The sequence below is a fragment of the Lampetra fluviatilis genome, chromosome 38 (assembly GCF_964198595.1).
Source record: "Lampetra fluviatilis chromosome 38, kcLamFluv1.1, whole genome shotgun sequence".
In the NCBI taxonomy this organism is placed as follows: domain Eukaryota; kingdom Metazoa; phylum Chordata; class Hyperoartia; order Petromyzontiformes; family Petromyzontidae; genus Lampetra; species Lampetra fluviatilis.
This window is the reverse complement of record NC_136312.1, coordinates 10,313,462-10,340,141: the sequence shown is the minus strand read 5'-3', so window position 1 is coordinate 10,340,141 and position 26,680 is coordinate 10,313,462. Positions and strand designations below refer to the sequence as shown.

At 51.2% G+C, this 26,680-nt stretch overlaps 1 protein-coding gene across 1 annotated transcript; it reads right to left on the bottom strand.

Annotated features, from left to right (window-relative positions):
- Positions 1–214: 214 nt before the first annotated feature.
- On the bottom strand, positions 215–26,618 carry LOC144945696 (uncharacterized). The gene is made up of 25 exons (XM_078874263.1): positions 26,610–26,618; positions 26,174–26,209; positions 25,971–26,012; positions 25,738–25,818; positions 24,682–24,717; positions 24,066–24,101; positions 21,942–22,022; positions 20,699–20,734; positions 19,164–19,235; positions 18,286–18,330; positions 17,855–17,890; positions 17,088–17,123; positions 15,552–15,638; positions 13,889–13,954; positions 12,114–12,149; positions 11,053–11,088; positions 10,104–10,151; positions 8,541–8,576; positions 7,281–7,421; positions 5,887–6,096; positions 5,000–5,057; positions 3,916–3,982; positions 3,171–3,294; positions 1,456–1,500; positions 215–418 (listed from the first exon to the last, which is right to left on the bottom strand). Exons 1-25 carry the CDS (start codon positions 26,616–26,618, stop codon positions 215–217), a joined length of 1,704 nt encoding a protein of 567 aa, XP_078730389.1.
- Positions 26,619–26,680: the final 62 nt, after the last annotated feature.

The following is a 26,680-nucleotide window of genomic DNA, read 5'->3' as shown; positions in this document are numbered from 1 at the left end:
ACTCGGGTCGCCGGGTCCGTAACGCAGTACGCGGACCACTACACTACGGCTCCCATCATATACACACACACGGTGAAAATCTGGGATCACAGCAAATAAACTGAACAGCGCCAAACGTCGGCTGCGGCTCTTTCGAAGCGAGGGTGGCGGCGGTGGTGCGCCAGTCCACACCACGGGCAGGCTGCGACCTGACCCAAGGCTCGCGGGACCGTCGTCAAGCGCAGGCGGGAACAAGCGGCCGTTCGTCCAGCTCACTTGAGCCGGAGCCGGAGCCAAGCGTGAGCCGAGCCGTGGCTATGAGAACGGGCGTAAGGATGGCACGAGCGGCACACGGATGAATTTGATCTGAGGTGAGTGTCCCGCGGTGGCTCACCGGGGCTCCATCCTTCCCTGGGGTTCCCGGGGCTCCTGGGCTCCCCTGAAAGCACAAAAATGCGATCGTTCAGAGGTGACGATTCAGGTGAGAAGCACAGATGTGGCAGCATAGAACTACAGTACAACGGGGGATTTTGTCAGGATCGCCAATCGAAGGCATGAGGTCGAGCGCATTTCAGGTGATTTGGTCAGTGTGCTAACCGCTGCGCCACCACTCCATAAGTTATGTTAAGGGAGCAGCTATTAATGTCAGAATGGTGAGCAAGGGATAGACATCTTTGAAAAGAGCTTTATAGCTCATCGGATTCCCCCGGTATAAATACATATTCTGATTCTGAAAATAACACCTGGTCTGCTTCATCTCCCCAAGCGCTGACATTCACACAACGCACACTCGTTTAAGGCTGAGTCCACCTAGGGGAGTTACCAGGATTGGTTCAGATATCACGCAGCCACCAATATTAGCCATGGCCGGGAATCGAACTCAGTTGACCGGGTTCGTGGCACGACGTGCTCACCACCGCACCAACGCCGCCCACTGTCCCCTCACCGCACCACCAACCACCAGCACGCACGGAGCACCGGGGCGCCCACACTCACAGCCTGGCCGTTGCGTCCTCGTGTTCCCGGGTCGCCTCTCTCCCCTCTGTCTCCCTTCGCGCCTGCGTCTCCCTGTGGCCAACACAGAGCAGGAGACAAACACAAAGATGCCGCCGCGTGGCCTGTGAACAGGCTGTTGGGGCGTGTGCCGTTCGCGAGGCCATTGCCACGCCTGACCGCCTTTGTCTGCCCAGTGCTGATGTTGATACACTTCACGAGGCACTCATTTTTAGGCTGGGTCGACCGACCTCAGGGAGGCCCAGGACCGTTTCAGATAATCATCGCTGGCGTTTGCCGTGAGCGGGAATCGAACTCGGAGCGCCCACATTAAAATCCCGCGCGGAATCTGACCAAGTTAACGGGTACATGTTTGTGAATGGAGTCTTTCGGGGCAAGGAGCGCGAAATCTGTAAACCCGTAATGGTGGCATTCCCTTATTATAGCCAGCAGCCAGGGTTTCAAATGCGAATTCGACCGTACCTTGTCTCCTCTCGGCCCGTAGTCCCCAGTGCGACCACGATCTCCCTGGGCGAAGAGACACAAAAGGGGGGGGGGAGGTGGGCGTCAGTCGAGCGCGCGGTTACCGTTCACACTTCGCTGGGCACTCACTTTGTGAAGTCGCCCCTCATTTGCACCGGGATCTGCTTGCCGCCGAACAGGTCGCGCGCAGGGTCGCGTTAAGTTTTGACTCTGCAGAGCAGATGGGAAACTTTCCTTCTTGTTGTTGTTGTTGTTACGCTGGGCAGCGACCGACTGGCTCGGAGTTATTTTTTAGCGCGCGGACGCACGCACTGTGCACGGACGAAACAGGAATTTAAATTAAACGAGCCCCACGTCTGTAACGATGCCCGTTAGGCACGGGGCCCTGAAATGCGGTCGTTATCTCGGCTGAGCCTCGCAGGATTTGAGGTGCCGGCATCCGGAGAAACGGACGTGCTGACCGGCAGCAAGGCAAAGTGACGTTTCCACCGCACCAAGGGCAATGATTTTGTTAATCTCCAATTTTATTTCTGCTTGCGCGATTGGCGCCATGCCACAAGAACCATAACGATCAGCAGTGCATCACGGTGTGTCAAGAAACAGCCCCCTTGCAACGTGATGTCACGGATTTTTTTTTAACCATTTCAATACAATTTGGCCTATAAGCATCACTCATCGCTCCGTGTTAAAGAATGGCCTGCAAGAAAGTGATATTACCCAATACACTTCTGAGATATCTTATCCACACTCACTCTCTCACGTGCCCCGCTGTGAACGTGTTTGTCGCATGGCGGCCAAACTGAAAGTCCCAATTACTAAGAACCAGAGATTTGGCAAGTCAAGTGAAATAATTGAACGTGGATTTTTCTTTATTTTTGCGTGCAATCATTGGTGACCAGGCTAACACCATCCACTCGGAAAACTTAACAATGTGCTACTGAACTCCAGATTTGAATCCAGCTATCCTAAGCTGTTGGTAGGCAGGCAACAATGCAACATAATGGAGGTTTTTTTGGGGTTAAATCGCGTAAATATAAATGTGTCGTTATACCCATCAGCACCCGACAATTCGTACTGTTCTTCATGTAAACAAAACATGCCAATTAGTTACTCGTTCAGCACACCCGTGTGTTGGAGTAAACCCACGACATTTTTAATTAAGAATACGGCATTTCGCCAGTAATTACAACCAGCCTCATCAAGCGACAGCCAGAATTGTGAATACATCCTCCTGTTCCCATTATGGATAACATTATGGATAATATTGGTCGCGAAAAGCCTACGTATTAAACTAACAATGCAACCATTCAAGGATGAAAACACATTTTCACACTCAAGCTCGCCACACATCCACAAAATCTCGTGCAAGAGAACTGGCTGTTATCATGTTATTCAAAATGACGTAACGCTACATCCAGGCTCGTGAAGCAAATGCAACTGTGCAAAACGAGACAGAGGAGTTCAAGGTGAATGTCTCGCTCGCGCCACTGATGATTAGAAGGGCCTCCACCAGAGTGAGCTCTGGAGAGCCCCTCTGAAGCGGTGGGCAGAAAAAAGGCAAGCATCGATACAGACTGAGAGAAAAAGACAATCGAGTTCTTGCAGCGAATCGCGTCTGGCTCTGACGACACGGCGATTAAAGAGCCGGCCAAGCCGCTCGCCAGCGGCTCCTCAGCGGCGACAGCAAGCGTCCGGCGGGCCGAGGGGCATCTCACCCGCACGCCGGGTCGTCCCGGCGGTCCAACCTCTCCCCCCTTGGCGCCTCCGGGGTCGACCGTGCCCTGGAGGGACGACACGCCGCCAGCGCCGCTCTTGAGACACTCTCTCGAGACGCCGGCGCTGCGCAAGACAACTTGCACGGCGTGGAGCACGGACTGACGGCAACCAGTGGCACCACGTGCTCTGTGCAGTACCAGCCCTACAGGATAGGGTGCGGGGGGTGCCGGCCCTGGAACGGGGTGTCAAGGGGCCATGGCACTCTGGTTGACCCCGGAGGTCACGTGACCAGAGGTGTCTAGCAGGGGATCCCCAAAGGGGGGCTTGGGGGAACCACGTGTGTAGTTTGGAGATCCTCCTCAAGAATTCGAGAAGGTGGTTGTGGCTAGGGGCGGAGCGAGCCCCGCCACACATAATAAAAAGCCGGGTCCTCAGTGGGACCGGCTGCTGTTGTGATCCTCAAGAATCTACGTTCTACACCCTACGTCCGAAGACAAGACCAACATGGGACCCGGACCCAAGCTGGGGTCCCGTCCATCATAGCTACTCCCAGTGTAGTTAGCCTGGTGGACCACCACCATAGGTTATTATCTGGTAAAGGGGCAGTTACCCCTTTGTGTTAGTGCGTTGGTATTAATAAATGTGTTGCCTCCAAACAGTACGTCTGAGTCTCCGTTTGAGCCCACTACACATACGTAGCGTAAACACAACCATTGTTGCAGGGAGTTCTTCGGACGCCCTCACCTTTCGGCCGGATGTCCCACGGGGTCCTGGTGGTCCTGGTGATCCAATGGGCCCAGGAATTCCGTTCCTGCCCTGAGCGCACAGAGCGGAGAGAGGCCTTGACCGCGAGACAGAGATGCCAGCAGCGGAAGGAAGCAGCTCGGTGCACAGCAGAGGTGAACCAACGCATCGGGTTCCCTCATTGATAGCAAATGATCCTTAAGCTCACGGGTGCATGCTTCGCGTTGCTTGTGTCAAAACATACGATATTGTATTGGATGTGATGAGTTCAGATGACCCCTTGCAGCCACTAGAGGCCACAATGTTGAACAAAAAAAAACCATTGAATCAACTCGCAGCCACGAATTGAGAAAATGCATCCAATTGCCGGAGGTGAATAATTAATCAATAGCCATGATCATTCCACTGCTGGATGATGGCCTTCCCAAGCCACCGCCATTTCTCACGATGCAACGATTGTAACAACGAAGTGGCAGCCAAGGAGTTGGATGCGCCCGATAGGACGTCCGTCCGTCCACTCAGCAGACTGAGCAACGAAATCAGTTCGTATGCAGGTGTTCGGTAGATTATCACATCGCAGGAGCGTGAGAGGTGGCAGTGGTCTGGGGAGGCCTTCATCCAGCAGCAGACTGACCACGGTTGATGATGATGATGGTATGACAATCATAGTGCACTGCGCTCGGCGTCACATTGCGCAAGCGTTGACAGTCCGTACGCGCGCAGCGCTCGACACACGCGCCGGTGAATGTCTGTTTTTTTTGTTGTTTGGAAAACGAGTGAGAGACTCCATCACAGACCTCGGAGAAAACCTCCCCCCGCCGGCCGTTCATGCCGACGTGCGAATTCAGCCGAGCGGTTTCATTACCGAGTACGCAGCGCTGGAATTCCGCTACGTCGACCAAGTCGCCTGCAGCCGTCCTCAGAAACAAGGCCATTGCCCCCTGCCCTCTGACACTACCCACATGTGACGGCGTTACTAACCAGAGTTCAACAAATCCCGGCCATCGCGCTTGGGCCCGGCTGTTGGAATTTGGAGCAATAAATCGCGGCCGATTTGGTACTGCGGGGACGGCGCGGAGCGAACCGCTCGTTGACGATTTACTCACGGCGAAGCCTTTGCCTCCTCTGATGCCTTGATCACCCTGCGAAATGAAAAAAACACAATTAGAAAGTTACTTTTCGATGATTTATGCATCGCTGAGAATCCCCAGTAATTTTCGGGGGGGGAAGCAATTCTTGGAACGTTTGGCAAACGACTGCGATTGTGAGTTTAATTTTGGCCGAAATACATTTTGCGCACCAACGTCGCACGGAGTATCGCATTCGACGTCGACTAAATTGCTTTGGTGAAGGATTTCACTCTTAGTAGCCGTGAGTCACTCTTTTAGCATTACTTTAAAAACAGCTTCAGATATTTCATTTTCTAAAAAGTCACAACTTTGAAACTTGTATTAAGCGTTCACTTTAAAAGAAACAGTTTGGTTGAACACACGGTGATTCATTTTTGTTGCAGTTTGAGCTTCTTAACTTTAGTTAAAGCGGTTCATTAGCGGTGCTGAATGACGCATTCATACGCTCACGACGATTACGTCTGTTACTAAAAATAATACACACACATTCAGTGCAAATTATGTTGACAGTATGAGTGGGCTAACGAAACAAATCTTTACAAACGAGACGAGAATAAAAATGTAGAGCTTTGCACACTGGGAGTTAAAAACAACACGAAATTATTTGTGTTGTTTCTTATGCCATTTATCCACAATATATGTATGTTGTACTTATTTTGCACGGTACGTAGCCAACCGTGCTAATCGGAGGTGCATGGTAAGGACAACGAACGAATCCCCATTGTGCCGAAGCAGACGGCGAGTAACGCGTTACGGCCACTACGCCCGCCGCAGTATTAACCGGGGCGGTCGCGGGGCTTGAAGCGCGACGCTCTGAAACAACGAGCGGCCAGGGCCTCACCTTCCCTCCCGGGCTGCCCCTCTCGCCTTGCTCGCCGTCCCGGCCGGACACGCCGAGCTTGCCCGCCTCTCCGGCGTCGCCGTTCTTCCCCCTGGGCCCACGGGGGCCTCGTACCACCCGGACAGGACCCGGGATCCCTGGGGGGCCCGTCTCCCCCACCATTCCAAGCTCCCCCTTGTCGCCCCGTGGCCCAGGAAGGCCCTGGGCCCCCTAGAGAAAGGCACAAGTGCGGGACTGAAAGAAAGATCTGAGACCGGTGGGGGAAGAAGCCACGAAGTTCACAAATAGTTTTATGAATATAGCCGCGACGACTTCCATAAAGTTGGCCCATCAACTAAAAATTGTAATCGAATTATATTTTTATTTTATTTTTTTGCGGTGGATTACTCGGGCCTGGTGAATGCGGGGGGCGTAGACGTGCAAGAGTAGGATGTGAAAACTGCACAGAAACAGAATCTCATTATATATATTGGGGGAATCCGATGAGCTATCAAGGTCTTTTTTCACAGATGTCCAGTAGGGGCGGGTCAGAAAGTTACAACAACAAACGATACAAACACACGGCACGAGTGCAAAGTATAGGAAATGTAAGCAAATCACTAACAAAAAACTTTTAACAATTTTAATTTTACCAGGCAAGGCCCACTGAGCTATTAGCTTCTTTTTGTAGAAGCGACTGTGGCCACAAATGATAGCTCAACGAAACAGCTCATCACGTGGAAATGTAAAGCAGCCAAATATTGTACATTGCCCTGCAGTTGCCTATAACACCTGTTTAACGAACGGTGGGCACCCCTCTATTGACGATCAATCGTGCTTAGCTTCTGAGCTCTGATGACATCGGGTGCATTCTAGGGGATTTGATCAGAGGTAATGGGGTTCTCTCTCACCTACACAAAAAATGAATGAGTCTACCTCCCTCTCTCCTCCCCAAAGTGGTAAGACTTCACATTGATTAATTACACGATAGGTGGTAAGACAGTGGGGTTATAGGGGCTTTTACATTAGCAATCAAGGTGTGTGTTATACAAAAAAAACCATACTAATAACCAAAATATTTATCTTACCATAATAAGACACCATTTAACGACCGGGAGGTCGTACGTGACAGGGTAAAGTGTGGGCACTACCACCTCTTCCAAGATTCCTGGCCAGCGTGGAAGAGTAGGCCAAGCATCCCCTCCGGCGGGGCTCTCCCAAGCCACTCGCTGAAGCGGAGGCCCTTTGGCGGGCGACGGCGGCGCAAGCAAGCGAACTTGCGGGGCCTGCACATTGGCCCCCGTACGTGCGGTGCGTCCGTTGAACTTCTTTCGCACCGTACGTAGCCAACCGCGCTGATCGGTGGTGTGGGCCGGGAGAGAGAGGGGAGTGGGTAGGGGGGACCGACCGCGTACCTCCCTGCCGGGAGTTCCGACTTCGCCAGGCAGTCCGCGGTCTCCGCCGATGCCCTTGGGGCCTCGTCTCCCGGTGAGCGGCCGCCCCCCGTCGCCGGTGCCGACGAAGCTCTGCTCGATGAGACGTCGCAGGGCGCCGATCTGGTGCGGGGGGTGGCGGTAGCGACGGGCAGAATGCGCTCGCATTACCGACCGCCACCAGCGTCACGTAGGTCGGTCACAAGTTGCCAGTTAAGCGCGCGGCGTGTAACTTCGACGAAGATTACCAGTTACCTACTTGCTTCTTTCGGTAAAGTCACGTAGAAGGGAAATAATAAAAATAAAACATAATAAAATACAATTCTCACGACGTTTCGGCCACAACGCAAGCAGCCGTCCTCAGGTGAAGAACAGGTCTGTCAGAAAGATAGCGTCGGAATGAAACAGGTCTGTCTTTCCGTCAGACCTGTTCTTCACCTGAGGACGGCTGCTTGCGTTGTGGCCGAAACGTCGTGAGAATTGTATCTTATGTTAAATTTTTATTATTATATTTTATTATTTATTATTATTATAATATTATTTCCCTTCTACGTGACTTTTGCCAAAAGAACCAAGAAGATGAATCCCTGCAGTCACGAAAGCTTTACATCGAAAATTACCAGTTACTTTGAGGTGTGTCACTGAGATACCAATTTACAAAACGTAGTGAAGTTACAACAATATCAAGTACGTGTGATTTAGACACCACCTATCTCGCTGTCAGTGGGGGGCACTAGATGCAAAACTATAAATATCACAGTCGCTCAAGTACAGGACCCATTCAGGCAAATCACCGCCGACGTTGACCGTGGCTGTGAATTGAACTCGGGTAGCCGGGTTCACAACATAATGCGCTAACCAAAGAAAAATATCCGTCGTATAGCCTGAACAGACTGTTTGCTGTTTGTGAGCGCCTATGAAGGCCGGCACAGCACACGAGGGGGTGGGTGGCCAGCACCACGCCCGTGCCGCTTTGATATCCCTTGTGGCGATGTTTATACACTGCGCCATTTGAGGCTTAGTCAACGTAGGGGAGGCCAAGAACCGGTTCATATAATCGTCACCGGTGTTAGCCATGAGCAGGAATCAAACCCGGGTCGCCAGGTTCGTAGCGCGGCGCGCTAATCGCTACACTGCGGCTACCCGCTACACTACCGCTCCACACACACAGCAAGCAGCAAGTGAACCAAGCAGGTTTGTATGTTTTACGTAGTTGCAGGAAACTGAGTTACTAAATCTCACCCGGATCCCGTACTGGTCGAGGATTTTCAACATATTCTGCACCGTGGGAAGAAACAAACAAACAAACACACACACACACACGAATCGTTCAAATTCGCAAGAGAAAAACGTCACAATGACAAACACGAATAAAAATAACAGGGGGTTAAGAAATGGGCCGGTGTAGCGCTGGTGAAGCAGCCACACCAACACTACGTAGCGGCACGTCTCGTAGCGGTCGACACCTAAATGGGCCACGGGCCCAGGGCAGACACCTCACCTGTCGGCACCAACTCAGGTGGCATCTCTTGGGCCGGTCCAATGTCTCGATGTGGCCGTCGTTGATGTTGTTGTGTGCACTGTTTGTTGTTGTGTGCACTGTTTGTTGTTGTGTGCACTGTTTGTTGTTGTAACGTTCTGACCGCGAGCACCGACTGGACATCTGTCAAAACGAGCTTTATAGCTCGTCGGATTCCTCCGGTACGAATAAAAATTCTGATTCTGATGAGCGATTTATCCGATAAGCACTTGAAATGAGTGGCATCAAGTAATTCACTCTGTCTTCTTGGTTCTTTCGGTAAAGTCACGTAGAAGGGAAATAATAAAATAATAAAAATTAAACATAATAAAATACAATTCTCACGACGTTTCGGCCACAACGCAAGCAGCCGTCCTCAGGTGAAGAACAGGTCTGTCGGAAAGACTGCTGTCTTTTATTTTTATTATTTCCCTTCTACGTGACTTTACCGAAAGAACCAAGAAGATGAATCCCTGCAGTCACGAAAGCTTTCAATCGAAATTTTATTCACTCTGGTTGGCCACGTATATAAATTGGTGCCACTTAAAGCCGTGCTTCCTCGGGCGGTACCGATGTTTTCCTCCTGGGAATTTACTTGGCCATACGGCAGTGAATGTGGGCTGCAGGATTCGTGTATGTACGTTGAACTTCTTTCGCACCATACGTAGCCAACAGTTCTAATCGAATAGGACGAATACCGCTACTCCTGCATCACCATTTATAAGTACTAATATAATTTTATCAGCAGGAAAATAAAATGAATCAAATACAGACAGAGTTCAAGTAGGAATGGCTCTCAGCGAGTCTCAAGACTCGTTATTGAGAGGATCCTGTTGGGATTGTTTGATCAATCTCTTGGGGTGTTTTTACCTCCAACGTGTCTTTGTTTTCTGTTATACATAACACATGCCAATTGTCTTTGTGCCATAAAAAGAAAAAAATTAACTTATCATTTTCAACTTATCAGTGCGCTACCCTGCGTAAAAGCACGTCCCCAGAAGATGATGTCGCAGAACTACTTGTGAAGAGGCACTTCAACAGACCTCTTAGTGCCTTGCAAGCGTTGTTTGTCACGTGCCAATTAAATTGATGTTTCAATTGATCATCCTCACAGCTGTAATTCCAACACATTGCACGCGATTTAAGTTTGTGCAGCCATTGGAGACCGGACTGAGACTCTGAACTCGTCCTACTTGTGGACACGTAATAATCACCGACTGAAACCCGGACTCAAACCCAGGAACTCTGCGCCACTGCCTCCGTGTCTCTGGTTTATTGTTTCTCACCACTTTGGCTCCAGGGTCTCCGGGCTTCCCAGAATCCCCCGCAAACCCCTGAGATCAGAACCAAAACGGCCACAAAGAAATGTTAGTCTCGGACAGGAAACGGCGTACATAATAACAACAATGATTCACGTTTGTAAGGCGCATTTCATCCGTAGATCCCCAATGCGCAGGAAATAAACCACAGAACCTGTGGGCTAATCGGCCAGAACTAGTTGGGGGTAAAGAAGAGATGAGTTTTCAAGATGGGACTTAAATATATCTCACGGCTCTGAATGCCTTATTAGCGAAGGCAAAGCGTTGCAAAGCGTGTGGGCTGCACTGGCAAAAGCCCGATCACACCAGGGTACTTTAACATCATCACAGGTACTGGACTGTCGCTGTGGGGAAACACTATCTAGGCATCGATGTCTGAAGAAATCCTGTTCTGGACAAAACATTGAGACATTCCTTCCCTCTCGGTGACGATGAGGAACCACAACACACTCAAGCACAACTTCGTCTAAAGTGGAGGGGGGTCAATAAAGTGGAGCACGACACGACCAACGTTGAACCAACTCGCCGAGGAGTGAAGCGACGTGAGAGGTAGCAGAGTGCGTGTGGAGGGGACTGGACTAGGACGATGGAGAGATAGGCAGGGGGGGCGAGTTCCACATTCCTCTGGTAGGGCCCAGCCTATCAGCGTGCTGACCCAGGAGTTAACTCCTGACGAGGAGCCTAGCGCCAGACCTTGACGCAATCGGCACGAGCAAATTCGCCGGGCAACAAACGACTCGGCCGTTGACTCGAGCGCCGCTGCGAGTCAGAGGGGGCAACTTTTGACTCCGGGGCGAATTCCACTGCCGTAGGTGCCTCTTGGAACCGTCTTTCACACGTCGGCGCGCGGCGGAGACGCGAGTTTTACTCCGACGAGGGTCTGCACGCGGCTCAAAGCCCTCGACCGATCACTCACCCTGGCGCCCTTGTATCCCGTGCCACCCTTCAGTCCCTGCGCGAGACACAAACGGGGGGGGGGGGGGGGGGGGCACATCGCGAGAGTAAAGGTCGATGCTTCGGCAACGGTGTGGCGTTCACGCCGACCTTCCAGCGCGAGGGCGTCGCGAAGGCGCGATGCTTCGTAGACGAGTCGAGTCCAGGACGCGGCTTCACCCAGTTGGTTAACTTGCGAGTAATTTCACATCCAACAGATTTTGACACCAGGGTGGCCCACTCTTTCTTCATCTCTGAACGTCCACTGTGACGCAGTGTTAACCAGGGTGGCCGCTGGGGGCTCCAATTGCTCGAAATGCCACGAGTTTCAAACGCACGCTCGACCACGCCAGGCAGCGCTGGATCGCCACCAGCAACACAGGCGAACAGTGGTCATCGGGCAACGCTGCCAAATTACCTCTCCACCCCGAATCAATGTCACTTCGTCCTGCTGCAGAGGAGTTCGTCACATGGCAATCAAATCAAACATTCATTTTACGGCTTCCAAGGTGTGAATATACTAAATGAAATGATAAAAAAGGAACAATTGTAAAATAATGGAAGTGTTTTTTTTTTTCGCCCAGTCGAATGGAGGCATCATCACTGCCACTCCGCTTACTGCCGACGTAATTGTCTGGCTCGACCGCCTGCATGTGAAGTGCCCGGGCCGAGAGCGTCAGCTTGGCGTGCCCGAGCTCCAGGTTTAATCAACGGTGTCGCGCCGATTGCAATCCGAGGTCTCGGTGATGCTGGGCCAGTATTAGCGCTCGGCTGAGTCACCCAGGGCCACTTCTATTCCGGTGCTCGATGCGACGGGTCATCTTTACACGCCGACGACGATAGGTCAGCCCCCCCCCTTCCCCCGGTGTTAAGGTCAGTAGGGTCAGCGAGGGCTTTGTATGGATGTCACAGCCACGGCTGGGCTCTCTCTGTTGGTTGAACGCCGGTGGGTTGCGCACCCCCCCCCCCCCCCCCCCCCCGGGGTCATCCCATCTCTCTGTGTATCTGGCGCCGACGAGACTGTAAATTGCGTGCGCCGTGTACCTGCTCCCCCATCGGACCGGGAACTCCGGGCAGCCCCTGCAAAGACAAAGCGGCGCAACTCACTTCTCTGGTCAGAGCAAACCACGGCAACGAGCTCCTCCGGGTGAGATCACTGTTAGACCTGCAACCTCGTTAATGTGGTTTGACATCTGGGCGGGGGGGCGGAGGGGTGAATCTTGATTATGATGATGATCATAGGCGGAGTTTCACTTCTCTATTTGTGCGGTGGGGGGGGAAGGTTCGATCAGGATTCGCGAGGTGCATATGATTAATAAATTGGTGTTTTTAATCTTAATGATAAACTACTGATAATATATTAATCAAGGTGTCCAGTTTGGGAGGGGCTTCCCCCCGCCCCCTCTTGCCCCCCCCCCCCACAAACTCCGCCCACGATGATGATACGTCCAGCAACGCACGTCCGTCAGTCACCGTCTGAGAGTCGTGGTCTACCCACTGCTGGACAAAGGCCTCTCCGTGCCGTCACGGCCGCGTGAGGCCGCGACCCGCCTCGCTACCACGCGGCCACCGATCCCGCCGCCCCGCCCCTGCGGTGGACGTGGCCCAATCCCTCCTTTGGCTTCCGCTCCATCTCTCTGCTCGAGCGTCGCCCCGCCGTTGCCCCTCTGGCCACGAGGCGCCCTGCCCGAGCTCCCCGTATCTTTCCCAACAAGTTTGGATGTCGTCATTAAAAACCCCTGCGCCACGGTCCCCCCGTCCGCGCGCGTTCCTCTCTCCGCGGCTCTTCGCGAGTAATTCTAAGCAAGCATCCGTCCGTGCTTCCTGCGCGCCACTTCCACTTGCGGAGGAAGAAAAAGAAAAAACGAACCGCCATCTGCCTTCCCCTCGCAATTAAACCACATCGATGGCTTTTGGAAATAAACACAGTCTTATTAAGGCTGCAGGGGGGTTTCTACCCAGAATAGAATGCTTAAAGACCTGGGTAAGTAGTTATCGCTCAGCCCCAGGGGTCCAGCCGCACTGTGGAAGTTGGAGGAGTGGGTGCCCTGAGAGGGAACGGCTCCCAGTGGTTATTGGTTAAATTACAGACGCGCAGTGCCTCTTACTTGCTCGTGCTCCCGTTACTTACTGTTGCCCCGCTCTGTGCCGTACGTACAAACCCTCCAGTATAAATAAACATTCTGATTCTGAAGTTGTTGGTGTCTCTTAGCTACATCTAAATGCTTTGTGGGTGTCACCATCACACTGTCGTCGTCATCAGCCATGATCAATCCACTGCTGGATGAAGGCCTCCCCAAGCTGTCACCGTCTCTCACGGTGCAACAATCCACCCAGCACCCGCACACGAACTGATTCCATCGCTCCATCTCCTCAATCGACGTTCACTATCGAATGCGTTGCATTCCTCGGCTGCTCTTGACCGTTGTCCATCGTCCCTTCGAGCTACATGTCCTGCCCAAGGCCACGCTGACCTTTCTTCATGGTTTCGATGAGGTCATTAACCTGAGCGTGTGCTCTCTAAAGCCACGCATTCCTCTTTTGGTCTCTCAGCGTTAATTTCTGGCATGCATCTGTTCACGATTCTTCGCAAGTTTTTTACTTTTATGTGAAAAAGTTTTTATTTGTCATGAATGACCTCGGTGTTTCTGACCCCCGGTGTCAAAGCAGGTTGTCCTTTACACTTCAACATGAAGTTCGTCTGCTGCCACGTCCATTGCCACCGCTCGTCAAGCGGCCCCAAGTTTAATCACCAAACAGCGCCCAATTCAACCAACGAGATTGTCGGTTTCACCGCGACGACACCGCGAGGAGGTTACCGGCAGACCGGAGGGGCCAGGAATTCCGGTGATCCGTCCACCGCCGGTCGGTCGATATTCAGCCGGCTGCCAAAACAACAACAATCACTGAGAGAGGTTTTTATGGGTTAGATCGCGTAAATAGAAATGTGTCGTTAAACCCGCCACCACCCGACAAAGCCAATTAGTTCGGTTTGTGACATAAACAAAACATGTCAATTCGTTGCTAGTTCAGTAGTGTGTTGGAGAGTGAACCCATAACGTTTACAATTTGAGTACAATTATGGATAATAATTCTTTCTCTATTATGGATAATATTGGTCGCCAAAGTCTACGTGTTAAACTAACAATCACAGTGCCACCCATTCTTCAGTGTCAAAGAAACATTATTTTGTTTTCACTTTTTCACAATCTCGTGTCAGTTGTGCTTCTAAGCATGGCCATGACAAAGAAGTGTCGCAGAGCATTGCACTGTGTGTTCGAGAATGGCCTGTGGAAAAATACTTCATAGAACTACTTCTGAAATCTGTTCACATGGGCTTCTTTTATCCGCATTACAAAGCACGCTTTGCCACGCCGTGCTGCGTGGAAATATTCACCGCATGGCAATGAAACTGATTTTTTGTTTTAATTCTCAGAGCTGGGATTTAACCAAATTATGTGAGAAACTAAATTGAATGTGGTCGGGTTAATTTGGTGGAGTCATTGTTGATTGGGCTGATGCTATCAACTCGCATGCACTTGAGAACCCGGCTTATTAATGGGAAACCCGGATTTGAACCCAGGTTTGTGAGCGTTGTCAGCTCAGAACCACCTGTCCAGCAAGAAAAACTCTCATTAAAAAAAAGGTCATTACAAAATATCATCGTAACCTAAACACACACACTCACCTTCATTCATATAGAACACTCTTTGCACGTATCGTTTTAATTAAAAAATATATCAATATTTTTTCTCCCACAGGGTATTTGAAATGCGATGGAGATCGTGTTTCTCAAGGCCTAATCATGAAAAGGCTCTGCGAGTTTCATGAAAGCAATATTGCTGTGCGATACATCAAAAGTCACTTTCATTTTCAAGCAAAACGCTGACCTTTGACCTGTACTAACGCCCACATTTATTTACCGTAATTCCCAATCCTTGCCTCAAGCCAGACTCATATTTCTCGTGTGCATGCGCAGAAGGCATCATTATGTAATGCACTATTTACGTAGTTTATACTCACCACTTTCTCCTGCTCGTACTTATTTCCGACGTAGCGATGACTGTCGCTTATAAGACTAAAAACTGGATTTTTTTCCAAGATATATTCAGACCTGAATTTTGCATTGTTTTATATTTGTATTCTTAGCAAGAACTACCAATTATACTAAAAAACATTTCGACTTTCAAAATTGCACGAACGATACGCTGCAGTTACAATTTTAATGCGACCGAAGATCGATTAGCACCTCCGATTAGCACCGTTGGCTACGTACGGTGCGAAAGAGGTTCAACGTAAAGAGAGGGAGATGCACATTATGGAGCTGGACAATGTTTACTCTTCAGCGTCGCAGGGTGGTGGCAGGTTTAACGACACATTTAAACATTTACGCGATCTAACGCCCCCTCCCCCGTATTATGGATGATATTGGTCGCGAAAGCCTGCCGCGTGTTTAAACAACAAAACTGCGGCCATACTCACTGCTCCGGCGGGGCCTCGAGCTCCCAGGGAGCCTTGCTTCCCGGGCAAGCCGTGCTCCCCCCGGTCTCCCTTGGCTCCGTCCCTGCCCTGCCATCGACACGAGCAATAACATCGCCCCATCGTCACTCGGGAAGAAACAAAGTGCAGCACCGGAGCCCCCGCGGCAAGGTCAGGGAGCACCACGTCTGTGCGGTCAATTAGAGAGAAGGGTCAGAAATCGGAATATTTGGCTTTACTGGAGGAATCCGCTGAGCGATAAAGCTCCTTTCTTACCACAGATGTCCAGCATCTCAATCTGTTTCGCACAGGATGCAAGGACGCTGACTGAACACGTCCACGTTGATCTCAGTTGTACTCAGATCGCATTTTCAACAAACAACGACGGGTTTAGAGTATACACCGTGCCCACTAAACCGCTGTGGTTTGTGACTTTTGCAGCACCCAGTCCAATGTCTGCTGCCACACAGCCATAGGCAGCCATGTAGTGCTGGGGGATAGATGTGCAGACTGCGTGGTTCGCACCTTGCTAACCGGTCATTAAGCACCTCGCGGCTCCATGTGTCGACGGGACAACCTCAGTGCCGGCTTTAGCCAAGGAGCCTGCTGCCACCTTGTGGAGACTCAGGCAGTGGTTGTGCAAGGCATAAACACACCAAGCAAGAGCCTGAGGGCTACGAGCAGCCAGATGGGCCTCGAATGAATGAACAAAACACATTCCTGCGGAGGGAGCTGGTAGGAACGTTGGGTTGCTCGGTCAATGGCCAGGGTCAACGGCGGCGTGGTGTATTCCGCAAATATGGCCGACTGTGAGGGCGGGCACAAGCCGGCGTGAGTAGGTTAAACGTTGAGTTTTATAAAGGCACCACGGGGTGAGCAGCCCCTCCACTCCCCACCCAGCCCCACCCCTCCCACCCCCCACCCAGCCCCATCCTCCCCACCCAGCCCCTCCCCACCCTCCCCTCTCCACCCAGCCTCACCCCTCCCATTTTTGGATGTACGACGGACGGACGGACGAACACAATAATCCCCTGTGGGCTGGTGGAACCAGGTGGTTCCTACCAGTAATAGGGGTGCACTAAATCTCAGCTCGAGTTCAGGTCACCGCGTCGCACACTTTCAGGCGCTCTTCTGCTGCCGTCCGGAGCACGCCTCTTCCTTCCGATGTTAGGAAGCCGCTGAGAGCTACGCACTTTTAAAGCATCATCGTCTAGATTGAAAACTCGTTTCTTGAGAACTGTTTTTTGTGCTTAGTTTGTTGTCCTTCCCCCGCACCTCCAAATAGCACGGTTGGCTACGTATGGTGCGAAAGAAATTCAACATACATACAGCAAGCGAGTCAACACATCAAGCCAATTCATCTCTCTCATCTCGATCTTGTCAGCATCTGTCGTCTCTTCATCTCACTACGGGTCTATGTCGTCCACATTTCTATAAGGATAAGAATCTCTGTTAAAGGCCTGCCATGGGCCTCATGAGCAGCCTCTGCTTTTCCAAGCGGAGCTCGTGACGCGTGTGGCTGTCGTGGGTCGTACTCACATCTCGACCGGACCGGCCCGGGTCCCCGGCTGAACCCTGCACGAGATCGCAAAAGGCAACGTCGCTCATCAGCACCGAACGGCACGACGCAGCCTGACCAACACGCCACCAAAACCAGCAACATTTACAAATAACAACAATATTTTATTAAAAACATTTGGAAAAGGCACAGCCCTGCAATTGCTTGCTTCGGCCACTGCTGGCGGAAGGGTCTGCACTCAAGCGAGCTCCGGAGAGCCCCTCGAAAGGTAGCTTTGGTTCTGTGGCTGATTCACTCTTCCATGGTGGCCAAATGTCTTGGAGAGAGGTTGGGGATCATCCACCTTCTGATCGACGAACTGCTGTCGTGCGGACAGAGGCTGGGAGGGTTTACGAAACGTGCGAACATTGTGTCCACGGCCTAGAAATGTTCACTGCATGGCAGTGAAAACAATATTTCCATTGATGGTTTAGCCATTGCAGCGATTTGTCACTGGGTTGAGACCATCAACTCGCGACAACTTCACACCTCCGATTAGCACGGTCGGCTACGTACGGTGCAGAAGAAGTGCAACATACATACACACATACATACACTCGAGGACCTGAATTCAATCGTTGTTTGTTATCCCAGGGTTTCACCAGTGCCGACTCAGTCTCTCTGACCCCTTAGTCACCCGGCCCCACACACAACCATTCAGTCAAACAGCGCCCATGGGGGGGGGGGGGGGGGGCGTGCCAGTCGACGTGGCCACGTGGGTGAGCCCTGGTTGTGCCTGTGGCCGCACCTTGATGCCGTCTTCTCCCGGCACTCCGGTCTCGCCCTGAACGCCACCGACAGAGGAGGGGCGCTTTAGACGCCGCGACTCGTACGGCGGAACAAAATAAATCAACGGCAAGCTCGCAATAAAAAAACCTGGCTGTGGTGTCGGGCAGCCCAGGGTCGCGGCAGCCAATGGTGTTGGTTATCCACACTCCTCTCTACCACCGACTTCTGATAACCACCATTGCTGCCACACCGTCAACACGCAGCCTGGAAGGTCTGCTCTTTACCAAGTGCCATCACCACCGGAATGGCTTCACATCCTCCCGCTTGATGCAACGGAATTATCTTGGGGTAACGATTAGCGGCGTGTGAGCTATTGATCCGTTTTCACGTTGTGGAACAAAAAAATATCTCGGAAATGAATGACAGTGCCGGTGAAGTTTACGGACAAACCTTTCTTCCTGAAAGGCCTGGTTTTCCATCTGTGCCTGGCTTGCCCTGCGAACACACAAACGCGCAAAAGTGTTACACTCCACAACGATTACTGATGATGGATGTGAAAATTACACATTTTTATTGTAATTTTTAAAATTATAAAATAACTCAAAATCAAAACAATAAGACGACAATATCTGGATCTTCAGCACTAAATCGGAGTGCATCAGTGTCAATTTGTTGCTCATTTATTCGTCCATATATTTACGCAAATGACACATCGTTGACACGGTTTGATCAGCTGGCGCGACGGTTAGTGCGCGAAGAAGCCATGAACTCGAGTTCGATTCCCGGCCAATGAGCGGTGAACAATATCCCCCTTCCCCATTCCCCCAGCTTGCACTGACAGGCGTGGTGAAGTATGGTCAAACAACCCCACGACCATTATCCAGCAGTGGATTAAGAATTGGCTGCAACATTTTTAAAATAGTCTTTGTATATTATTTACATTCATTTAAGCATTCACAGCGTTCACATTAATAATTAACAATTTCAATTGTATTATTATATTTAAAGACTCTGCTCGTATGGGTATCAAGCACACGTTTGCCTATCTGACCATATTCTGTCGATGGTGACGTTGCTGTTGCATTGGCAGTGGTGAGAAAGCACCGTCAACAACAACAAAAACTCAACACGCTCCCAGTAAATAACACTTTGTGGCCTTGACTCGAAAAGTATATGATAGGTGATGTTTCAGGCAATGGCCTTTTTTCACATCCCATGATTAGCGAGGCCCAGAGCGGTCCGGCCAGGTAGCACATCGGCCAATAGCGCGCGACTCACGGTCAAAACGATGAAAGGTCAAATGTCACGTTTACGAGCGTGTGTTCTACCGGGGTGCCGGGGTTTCCGGGTGGCCCAACGGGGCCCCTGAGTCCCGAGTCTCCGCGTGCTCCTGCCTTGGCCTAGAGGGATGAGACGAGGCCAGAATGGCGCACAGAGCGCGTCACAACAACGACAACAACAACAACAACCACAAGAACGACAACAACAAGCGTCATCATCGACCAAACGGGTGGCAAGAGTGAAGTGACTACCACTGCATTGATAATAATAGATGTCAGAGCAGTAACTCAAGATGATTCAAAATGGAAATGTCGAGTAACTCATCACTCACGGTTGAGTTTTGGGTTAGAACCACGGGAGTAACGATATGGGCCAAATTTTCCGTCGCAAGGCCCTCCCCACCATCACTCGACACAGCCAAACGGATGAAAGCGTCTTGGTTCGGCACAAGTTTAACGATGCACCAAGCACCGTTGTTTCCGCTCAACGGCGAGCCGAAAAACAATTCTCACAACCACATTCAGCGATTGCCGTGCTGTGGATATGCATGATGTGCGCAGGTGGCAGTTTAATACGTTTGGCTATGTCCGGCGGTGGATGGCCTTACGACTGAAGTTCAACCGGATCATTGTTACGGCCTAACCTAAACATCGATTAAAAACCGACGTTTCGAGCCACGTACCGTTCCCCTAAACAGAATCCTTTCTACATAATGGCAGCTCATGGGCTCGTGTGCTGTAATTGATTCATCGCTCTTACAGCGACATTCTGATTAGAACTGTCTCGTCATCGGATCGAGTCTTTCACGTGTAGATTATTCGCAGCTCAAAATGTATTCACTGCACCCTAAATGTATTTTTTCACCAGAGTATAAGGGAAGTTCTATTAACACTAAAACATTTTTTTTATTTTACCAGGTAAGGCCCACTGAGCTCTGGCCACAGATGATACCTCAATGAAGTGGCTTATCACGTGGAAATTTATAGCAGCCATAAGACTCTTAAACGCGTGATGTTGATTCTAAATGTGGAGGGCAAAAACCGGGGGACCCGGAGAAAAATCCATGCAACTACGGGGAGAGAGACACGCACACTCCAAATATACAGCAGGCGTCAGGGTCGGGGTCGAACCCACGACCTCCTGTATACCAGGCAAGGCAGTTAACATCTCGCCACCACGTGGGATGGATAATCTTGGAGGAAGTTGGTATTATTATCCATCCTATAGATATACGTTAAAAAAACGATTTCATGTTAAATAAATGACAGATATTCGAACGAAAAAAGTGAATTGTAACATCTGGTAATTAGTGGGTAAAAACATTGAAAAGCCAATGTTAACATTAAAAAATTCTCCCTGCCAAGCCCTCTTCTCAAAGGGCCTGTGCACTTGTTAATTTGCTTGACATTAACTCACATTTAGACAAGTCACAACTTCCACATTTTACTCTCAAGTATGGCCTCAAAAGCACGTCTCGGTCACTTTGTTCATTTGTTGAAAAACTCCTGGCCCAGTCATCTGTAGAATCAGGCCGCAGTTGTATTTCTAAAAATCATTGTACGTGAAACAAAAGAACACTTACGTCTCTTCCCGGTTCCCCGGCCTTTCCCGCTTCACCCTGAAACGAGCGGGAAACAAAAGCAACGAAATTAATGCGCAAATAGTGATGGGTGATGTGGATGAAATGTGTGAATGGTGTGGGTGTGAGTGATGGAGAGATGGGTGGGGTGGGTGACGTGTACATGGTGAGGGTGTGAGTGATGGAGAGATGGGTGGTGTGGGTGACGTGTTTCTGGTGTGGGTGTGAGTGATGGAGAGATGGGTGGTGTGGGTGACGTGTGTTAATGGTGTGTGAGTGATGGAGAGATGGGTGGTGTGGGTGACGTGTTCATGGTGTGTGAGTGATGGAGAGATGGGTGGTGTGGGTGACGTGTGTTCATGGTGTGGGTGTGAGTGATGGAGAGATGGGTGGTGTGGGTGACGTGTACATGGTGTGTGAGTGATGGAGAGATGGGTGGTGTGGGTGACGTGTTCGTGGTGTGGGTGTGAGTGATGGAGAGATGGGTGGTGTGGGTGACGTGTACATGGTGAGGGTGTGAGTGATGGAGAGATGGGTGGTGTGGGTGACGTGTTCGTGGTGTGGGTGTGAGTGATGGAGAGATGGGTGGTGTGGGTGACGTGTTCATGGTGTGTGAGTGATGGAGAGATGGGTGGTGTGGGTGACGTGTTCATGGTGTGGGTGTGAGTGATGGAGAGATGGGTGGTGTGGGTGACGTGTTCATGGTGTGGGTGTGAGTGATGGAGAGATGGGTGGTGTGGGTGACGTGTTCATGGTGTGGGTGTGAGTGATGGAGAGATGGGTGGTGTGGGTGACGTGTACATGGTGTGTGAGTGATGGAGAGATGGGTGGTGTGGGTGACGTGTTCATGGTGTGGGTGTGAGTGATGGAGAGATGGGTGGTGTGGGTGACGTGTTCATGGTGTGGGTGTGAGTGATGGAGAGATGGGTGGTGTGGGTGACGTGTTCATGGTGTGGGTGTGAGGGATGGAGAGATGGGTGGTGTGGGTGACGTGTTCATGGTGTGGGTGTGAGGGATGGAGAGATGGGTGGTGTGGGTGACGTGTACATGGTGTGTGAGTGATGGAGAGATGGGTGGTGTGGGTGACGTGTGTTCATGGTGTGGGTGTGAGTGATGGAGAGATGGGTGGTGTGGGTGACGTGTACATGGTGTGGGTGTGAGTGACAGTGGTATGGGAGGTGTGGATGCCATGTAAACACAATGTAGTTGCGGCCCTAAGATGGGTGGTGTTCGCATGGTGTCAGACCCGGGCTCCTGGGCTGCCGGATAATCCAATCTTTCCATCCTTCCCGTTGACTCCGTCTCTCCCTGCGTAACCTCGATCTCCCTGCAGGCACCAACACCCATGGACATCTGCGTGAGCTCATCGCGATCAAAGTCGTCGCCATCAATGTCACCACCAATACCTTTTGGAAATATCATTTAATGATGGGAGTGCTACATTTCGTAATGTTTACAGTCTTAAGCATATCCTTGTAACAAATAGATTGTGAATAAAGCTACCAGATGTCCTGATCTGGTGGAATTAGTCTCTGCTTCAAAATATCTGTCCCAGTGTCCCCCCAAAGAATTTGTAAAAATCTGCATTTCATCAACCGGATCATGCGGGCAAGGGGCGGTCTACCAATTGAGTGGGTGGGGCCCATGATCAGTGGGTGGGGCTACCTGTGGAGTGGGTGGGGTCTATGATCAGTGGGTGGGGCTACCTGAACAGTGGGTGGGGCTACCTGTGGAGTGGGTGGGGTATATTATCAGTGGGTGGGGCTACCTGAACAGTGGGTGGGGCTACCTGTGGAGTGGGTGGGTCTATGATCAGTGGGTGGGGCTACCTGAACAGTGGGTGGAGCTACCTGTGGAGTGGGTGGGGTCTATAATCAGTGGGTGGGGCTACCTGAACAGTGGGTGGGGCTACCTGTGGAGTGGGTGGGGTATATGATCAGTGGGTGGGGCTACCTGTGGAGTGGGTGGGGTATATGATCAGTGGGTGGGGCTACCTGAACAGTGGGTGGCTCTACCTGTGGATGTGGGTATGGCCAATCATCAGTGAGTGGGGCCCGGCATAAGAAAGAGGCAATTCGCTGTACGGGCGGATGGAAATGTTGGCTGAGTGGGCATGACTATGTAAAAGTAGGCGGGGCTGCCCGAGAGAGGGGCATCCACCTCTCCGTGTGTCCCAGACACATGCAACTTCACGTGTGTATTTCTTCCTTCGGATTTAACTCTACAGTATCAACATTAACGAGCTCGTGCCACGACAGCCTCCCCCGCCTCTCCCTCCCCGGTGTCTCGACGAGCATCGTGTCGGCGCTCCAGCGCAGCGTGCCCGGTGCCTGGTGGACTTCATCCGACCGGAATCTGGCGTGGGCCTTGCGTGAACAGACTCCGGTGGAATGAAGGGCAACAGAGCTCACCGGAAACCTCTCGGGAGAAGGCGGCAATCTTCTTCGAGTGGGCTGGCCACCAGTTCACGTGCCTCACTTCCCGCACTCATTTCACTACGTTTTGTTGTTTTTTACTAAAAACTAAACTTTTATTTTGCCAAGTAAGGCGCACTGAGCTCCGTAGCTCTTTTTCAGAAGCGTCTGTGGCCACAAGTGATAGCTCAACGAAGTGGCTCATCACGTGGACATTTATAGCAGCCAAATACTCATATATTTCTCAATGTGGAGGGAAAACCCGGAGGGTCCGGAGAAAAATCCACGCGACCACGGGGAGAGAGACACGCAAACTCCCAATATACAGCAGCAGGCGTCAGGGTCGGGATTGAACCCACAACCTCCTATATACCAGGCGAAGTAGTTACAATCTCCTAGCCACCGTGGCACCCACAGTTGCACACAGTTGCTGAGCTCACAGGACACAAAGGCTTTAAAAACACCAAGCGGTCAGCAACAAAAAGCACTTATGAAAGTTGTAATCGATAAGCGCGAACGCGTTCATGAATTGAGTGATGTATAAAGAGTTTTGGCAACAGTGTAAAGGTTCAGCCCTGCAACTGCTTGGTCACACCACTGCTGGCAGAAGGGCTCCCCCCAATGCACGGGGCCTGGGGCGGTCGCCCCGATTCGCCGTGTGCTCCTAGGGAGGGCTCTGTGTGTGGGTTTTCTCTGCGTTCCCCGTTCTCCTCTCACACAAAACTAAACGCTCGTTCATAATTAAATCGGCCACAGACACCAGTGCGAGGCCCTCGTGAAAGAGAGTCTTTCGACGAAGGGAGGCGTTAGATAGATAGATATATAGATAAATAAATCACATAATTACGGTCAATGCTATGAAAGAAATGCCTATAATGCACGTAAATAAAAGACACACAAACTCACAAAATGGATGTGAATCACATCACTGCTACAACAGATTTCAGGAAACCTACCTTCGGCCCTGCAGTACCCTTGACTCCTGGGTTTCCCTAGGGAAAAAAGAAAAATAAAATTGAACATTTTTGCATAATCCCATCGAGTGCCGTGGCATTTCTCCAGCAATTGCTGAAATGTTCAAGCAGGACTTCAGCTGACAACTAAATCAGGACCCTCACTGAGTCTTAGAGAGATACAGAGATATAGTACACACACGGGACATTGTGGAGCTGTAGCTGTGCAGAACAAAACGTAGCAATGACTACAAAAGGATAAGGTTTTGGCATTTATAGGGGTGCAATTTTGCTAACTTTTTTCTCCCTCTATCTTATTTTATTCCTCTTTGTCGTTTTGGTGAGCCAAGTGACCTCTGCACTCTGCCTTGGTCTCGTGAGTTCTCACCGAGTTGAACAAAAAGACACTCAAAGTCACTGAAATGCCTCAGCAAAGTCCAGAGCACCTCACATTCCCTCTCATCTCAACCATTCCAATGCATTGCTGCGGGCGAGCCAACGGGACTCCCCCCCCCACCGCCCAGGGGTAACTGTCCCTCAGGCCTACGCAGTGCCCGGGCTGCAAACGCGGCACGTCTTCCAGTAGGAGGTGGTGTTGCTACGTGTACACAGTACTCACTCGCTGGCCGTATGAGCCGGGTGTGCCCACAGTCCCCTAAAGCAGAGAGAAAAACGACACATCTCAAGTGGAGCATTTCGCGAGGGTGCGTCAACCATCATCAAACGAAATGTTGGATTTTTGTGCGCCATCATCATACATCCTTGACTGCCAATATATATGTTGTAGCATTTAAATAAAATATATATTTGTATAAATATATAAATATGCGTGTGACCATTCACGACCCAGCCTTCCTCTTCACATGGCCCTCCATAATCACTCGATGAGTTTTTCACAATCCGGGGCTGTCACTTTAGTCTATCGCCTGTTCTTTGTCCATATTCGCCGTCTCACTTTGTACCGTTCATTTTATTTTTCAATCTCACGTATACGGTCTCTCTTTTTGTTTCTCATTAGCCTCAACAAAAAATTAGCGCGTCGAATAACGTCAACAATCGACGCTTTCTGACAGACCTTTTCTTCACCTGAGGACGGCTGCTTGCGTTGTGGCCGAAACGTCGTGAGAATTATTTTTATTATGTTTTATTTTTATTATTTTATTATTTCCATTCTACGTGACTTTACCGAAAGAACCAGGAAGATGAATCCCTGCAGTCACGAAAGCTTTAAATCGAAAACTAATGTGCAGCCACCGAACTGGACATACGCTCTACATTGTGTAAGTGCCATACTTGCACCACTCGCGCACTCGACGCCACCGGCCAGGAGCGTGTACCGCCAGCGCCGCCGCCACGGGCCCAGCGCGGTGCGAGGAATGAAACGTGGGGCCTTAACCTAGCCCCCGCCCCCCCCCCCCTTGCCCAAGTTCAGCCCTCTCCCTCGCGGCCCGGGAACGTCGGGGCCGCTCCCAGGAACCGCGGTCCCCGGTTGCAGCTGCACCGCCTGCACTCGCAAAATCGCCACGCCACCGGCCAGACGACTCGACGAGGCCCTCGCCGCACCCCCCACGGGCGCACGCGGCGACCGTTAGGCCGGGCAAGCCGGAGCGACGCGTGCGCACGCGGCACGGCCCCGAGGTGCCGTGGGCGGGTGCCGTGGTGGCGGACCACTCACCCGCACTCCGATGAGACCAGGGACTCCGACTTCCCCGGTCGACCCGGGTTTTCCGTTCGTGCCGGCGCGCCCCTTGGCCCCCTACGTGGCCGAGAAGGAAAAAGGGGCGACGACGGTCAGCGACAAAACGACAGCGGCAGCGGCCGAGGTGCATAACAGGGGGCCGTGCGCGACTGCCCCCCCCCCCCCCCCGCACGATGTCGGCTGTTCGTGCTTGTGCGTAGAGGCCTTGCCTTGACTCCTCTGCGCAGAGTCCCTCTGTCCGTATCGGGCACCTGCAGGTGAAGGGAGGGGAGGGGGGAGCACATCGTCGAGAGTGACCGCGATTGCACGCTGACTAACGACGGCGCTCACGGGCCCACCCACGCTCTGTTGCAGCAGCAGTGGCTGCCGAGTGAGGTGCAGGCCGTGGCTTGTACGGTGCAGCTGCACTCACGTATTGGGCAGGACGGCCGGGGGATCCTGGTGAGCCCTGAAAGAACCCAGCATCACGTCCTCGTCACGTCACGTTACGTCACAGTGCAGACAAACACACAGTGCACGGCAATTTGTACGCAACGCCTTGAATAGTCACGTGACACGCGTGACTTTGCAGTGAATTTCGATGTAAAGCTTCTTTCGTGACTGCAGGGATTCATCTTCTTGGTTCTTTCGGTAAAGTCACGTAGAAGGGAAGTAATAAAATAATAAAAATAAAACATAATGAAATAAAATAATATAATAATATAATATAATAAAATATTTTATTATGTTTTATTTTTATTATTTTATTACTTCCCTTCTACGTGACTTTGCAGTGAATGTTACGATTTATGAATGATTGGTGGGTTAAGGCCACATATCGATCTGGCCAAATTTTCGCCGTTAAGCACCCTCCACATCCACACTTAAATGGCATTCAGTGGGACTTACCTAGTAAACCAAAAAAGTTTAGCCTCATAAG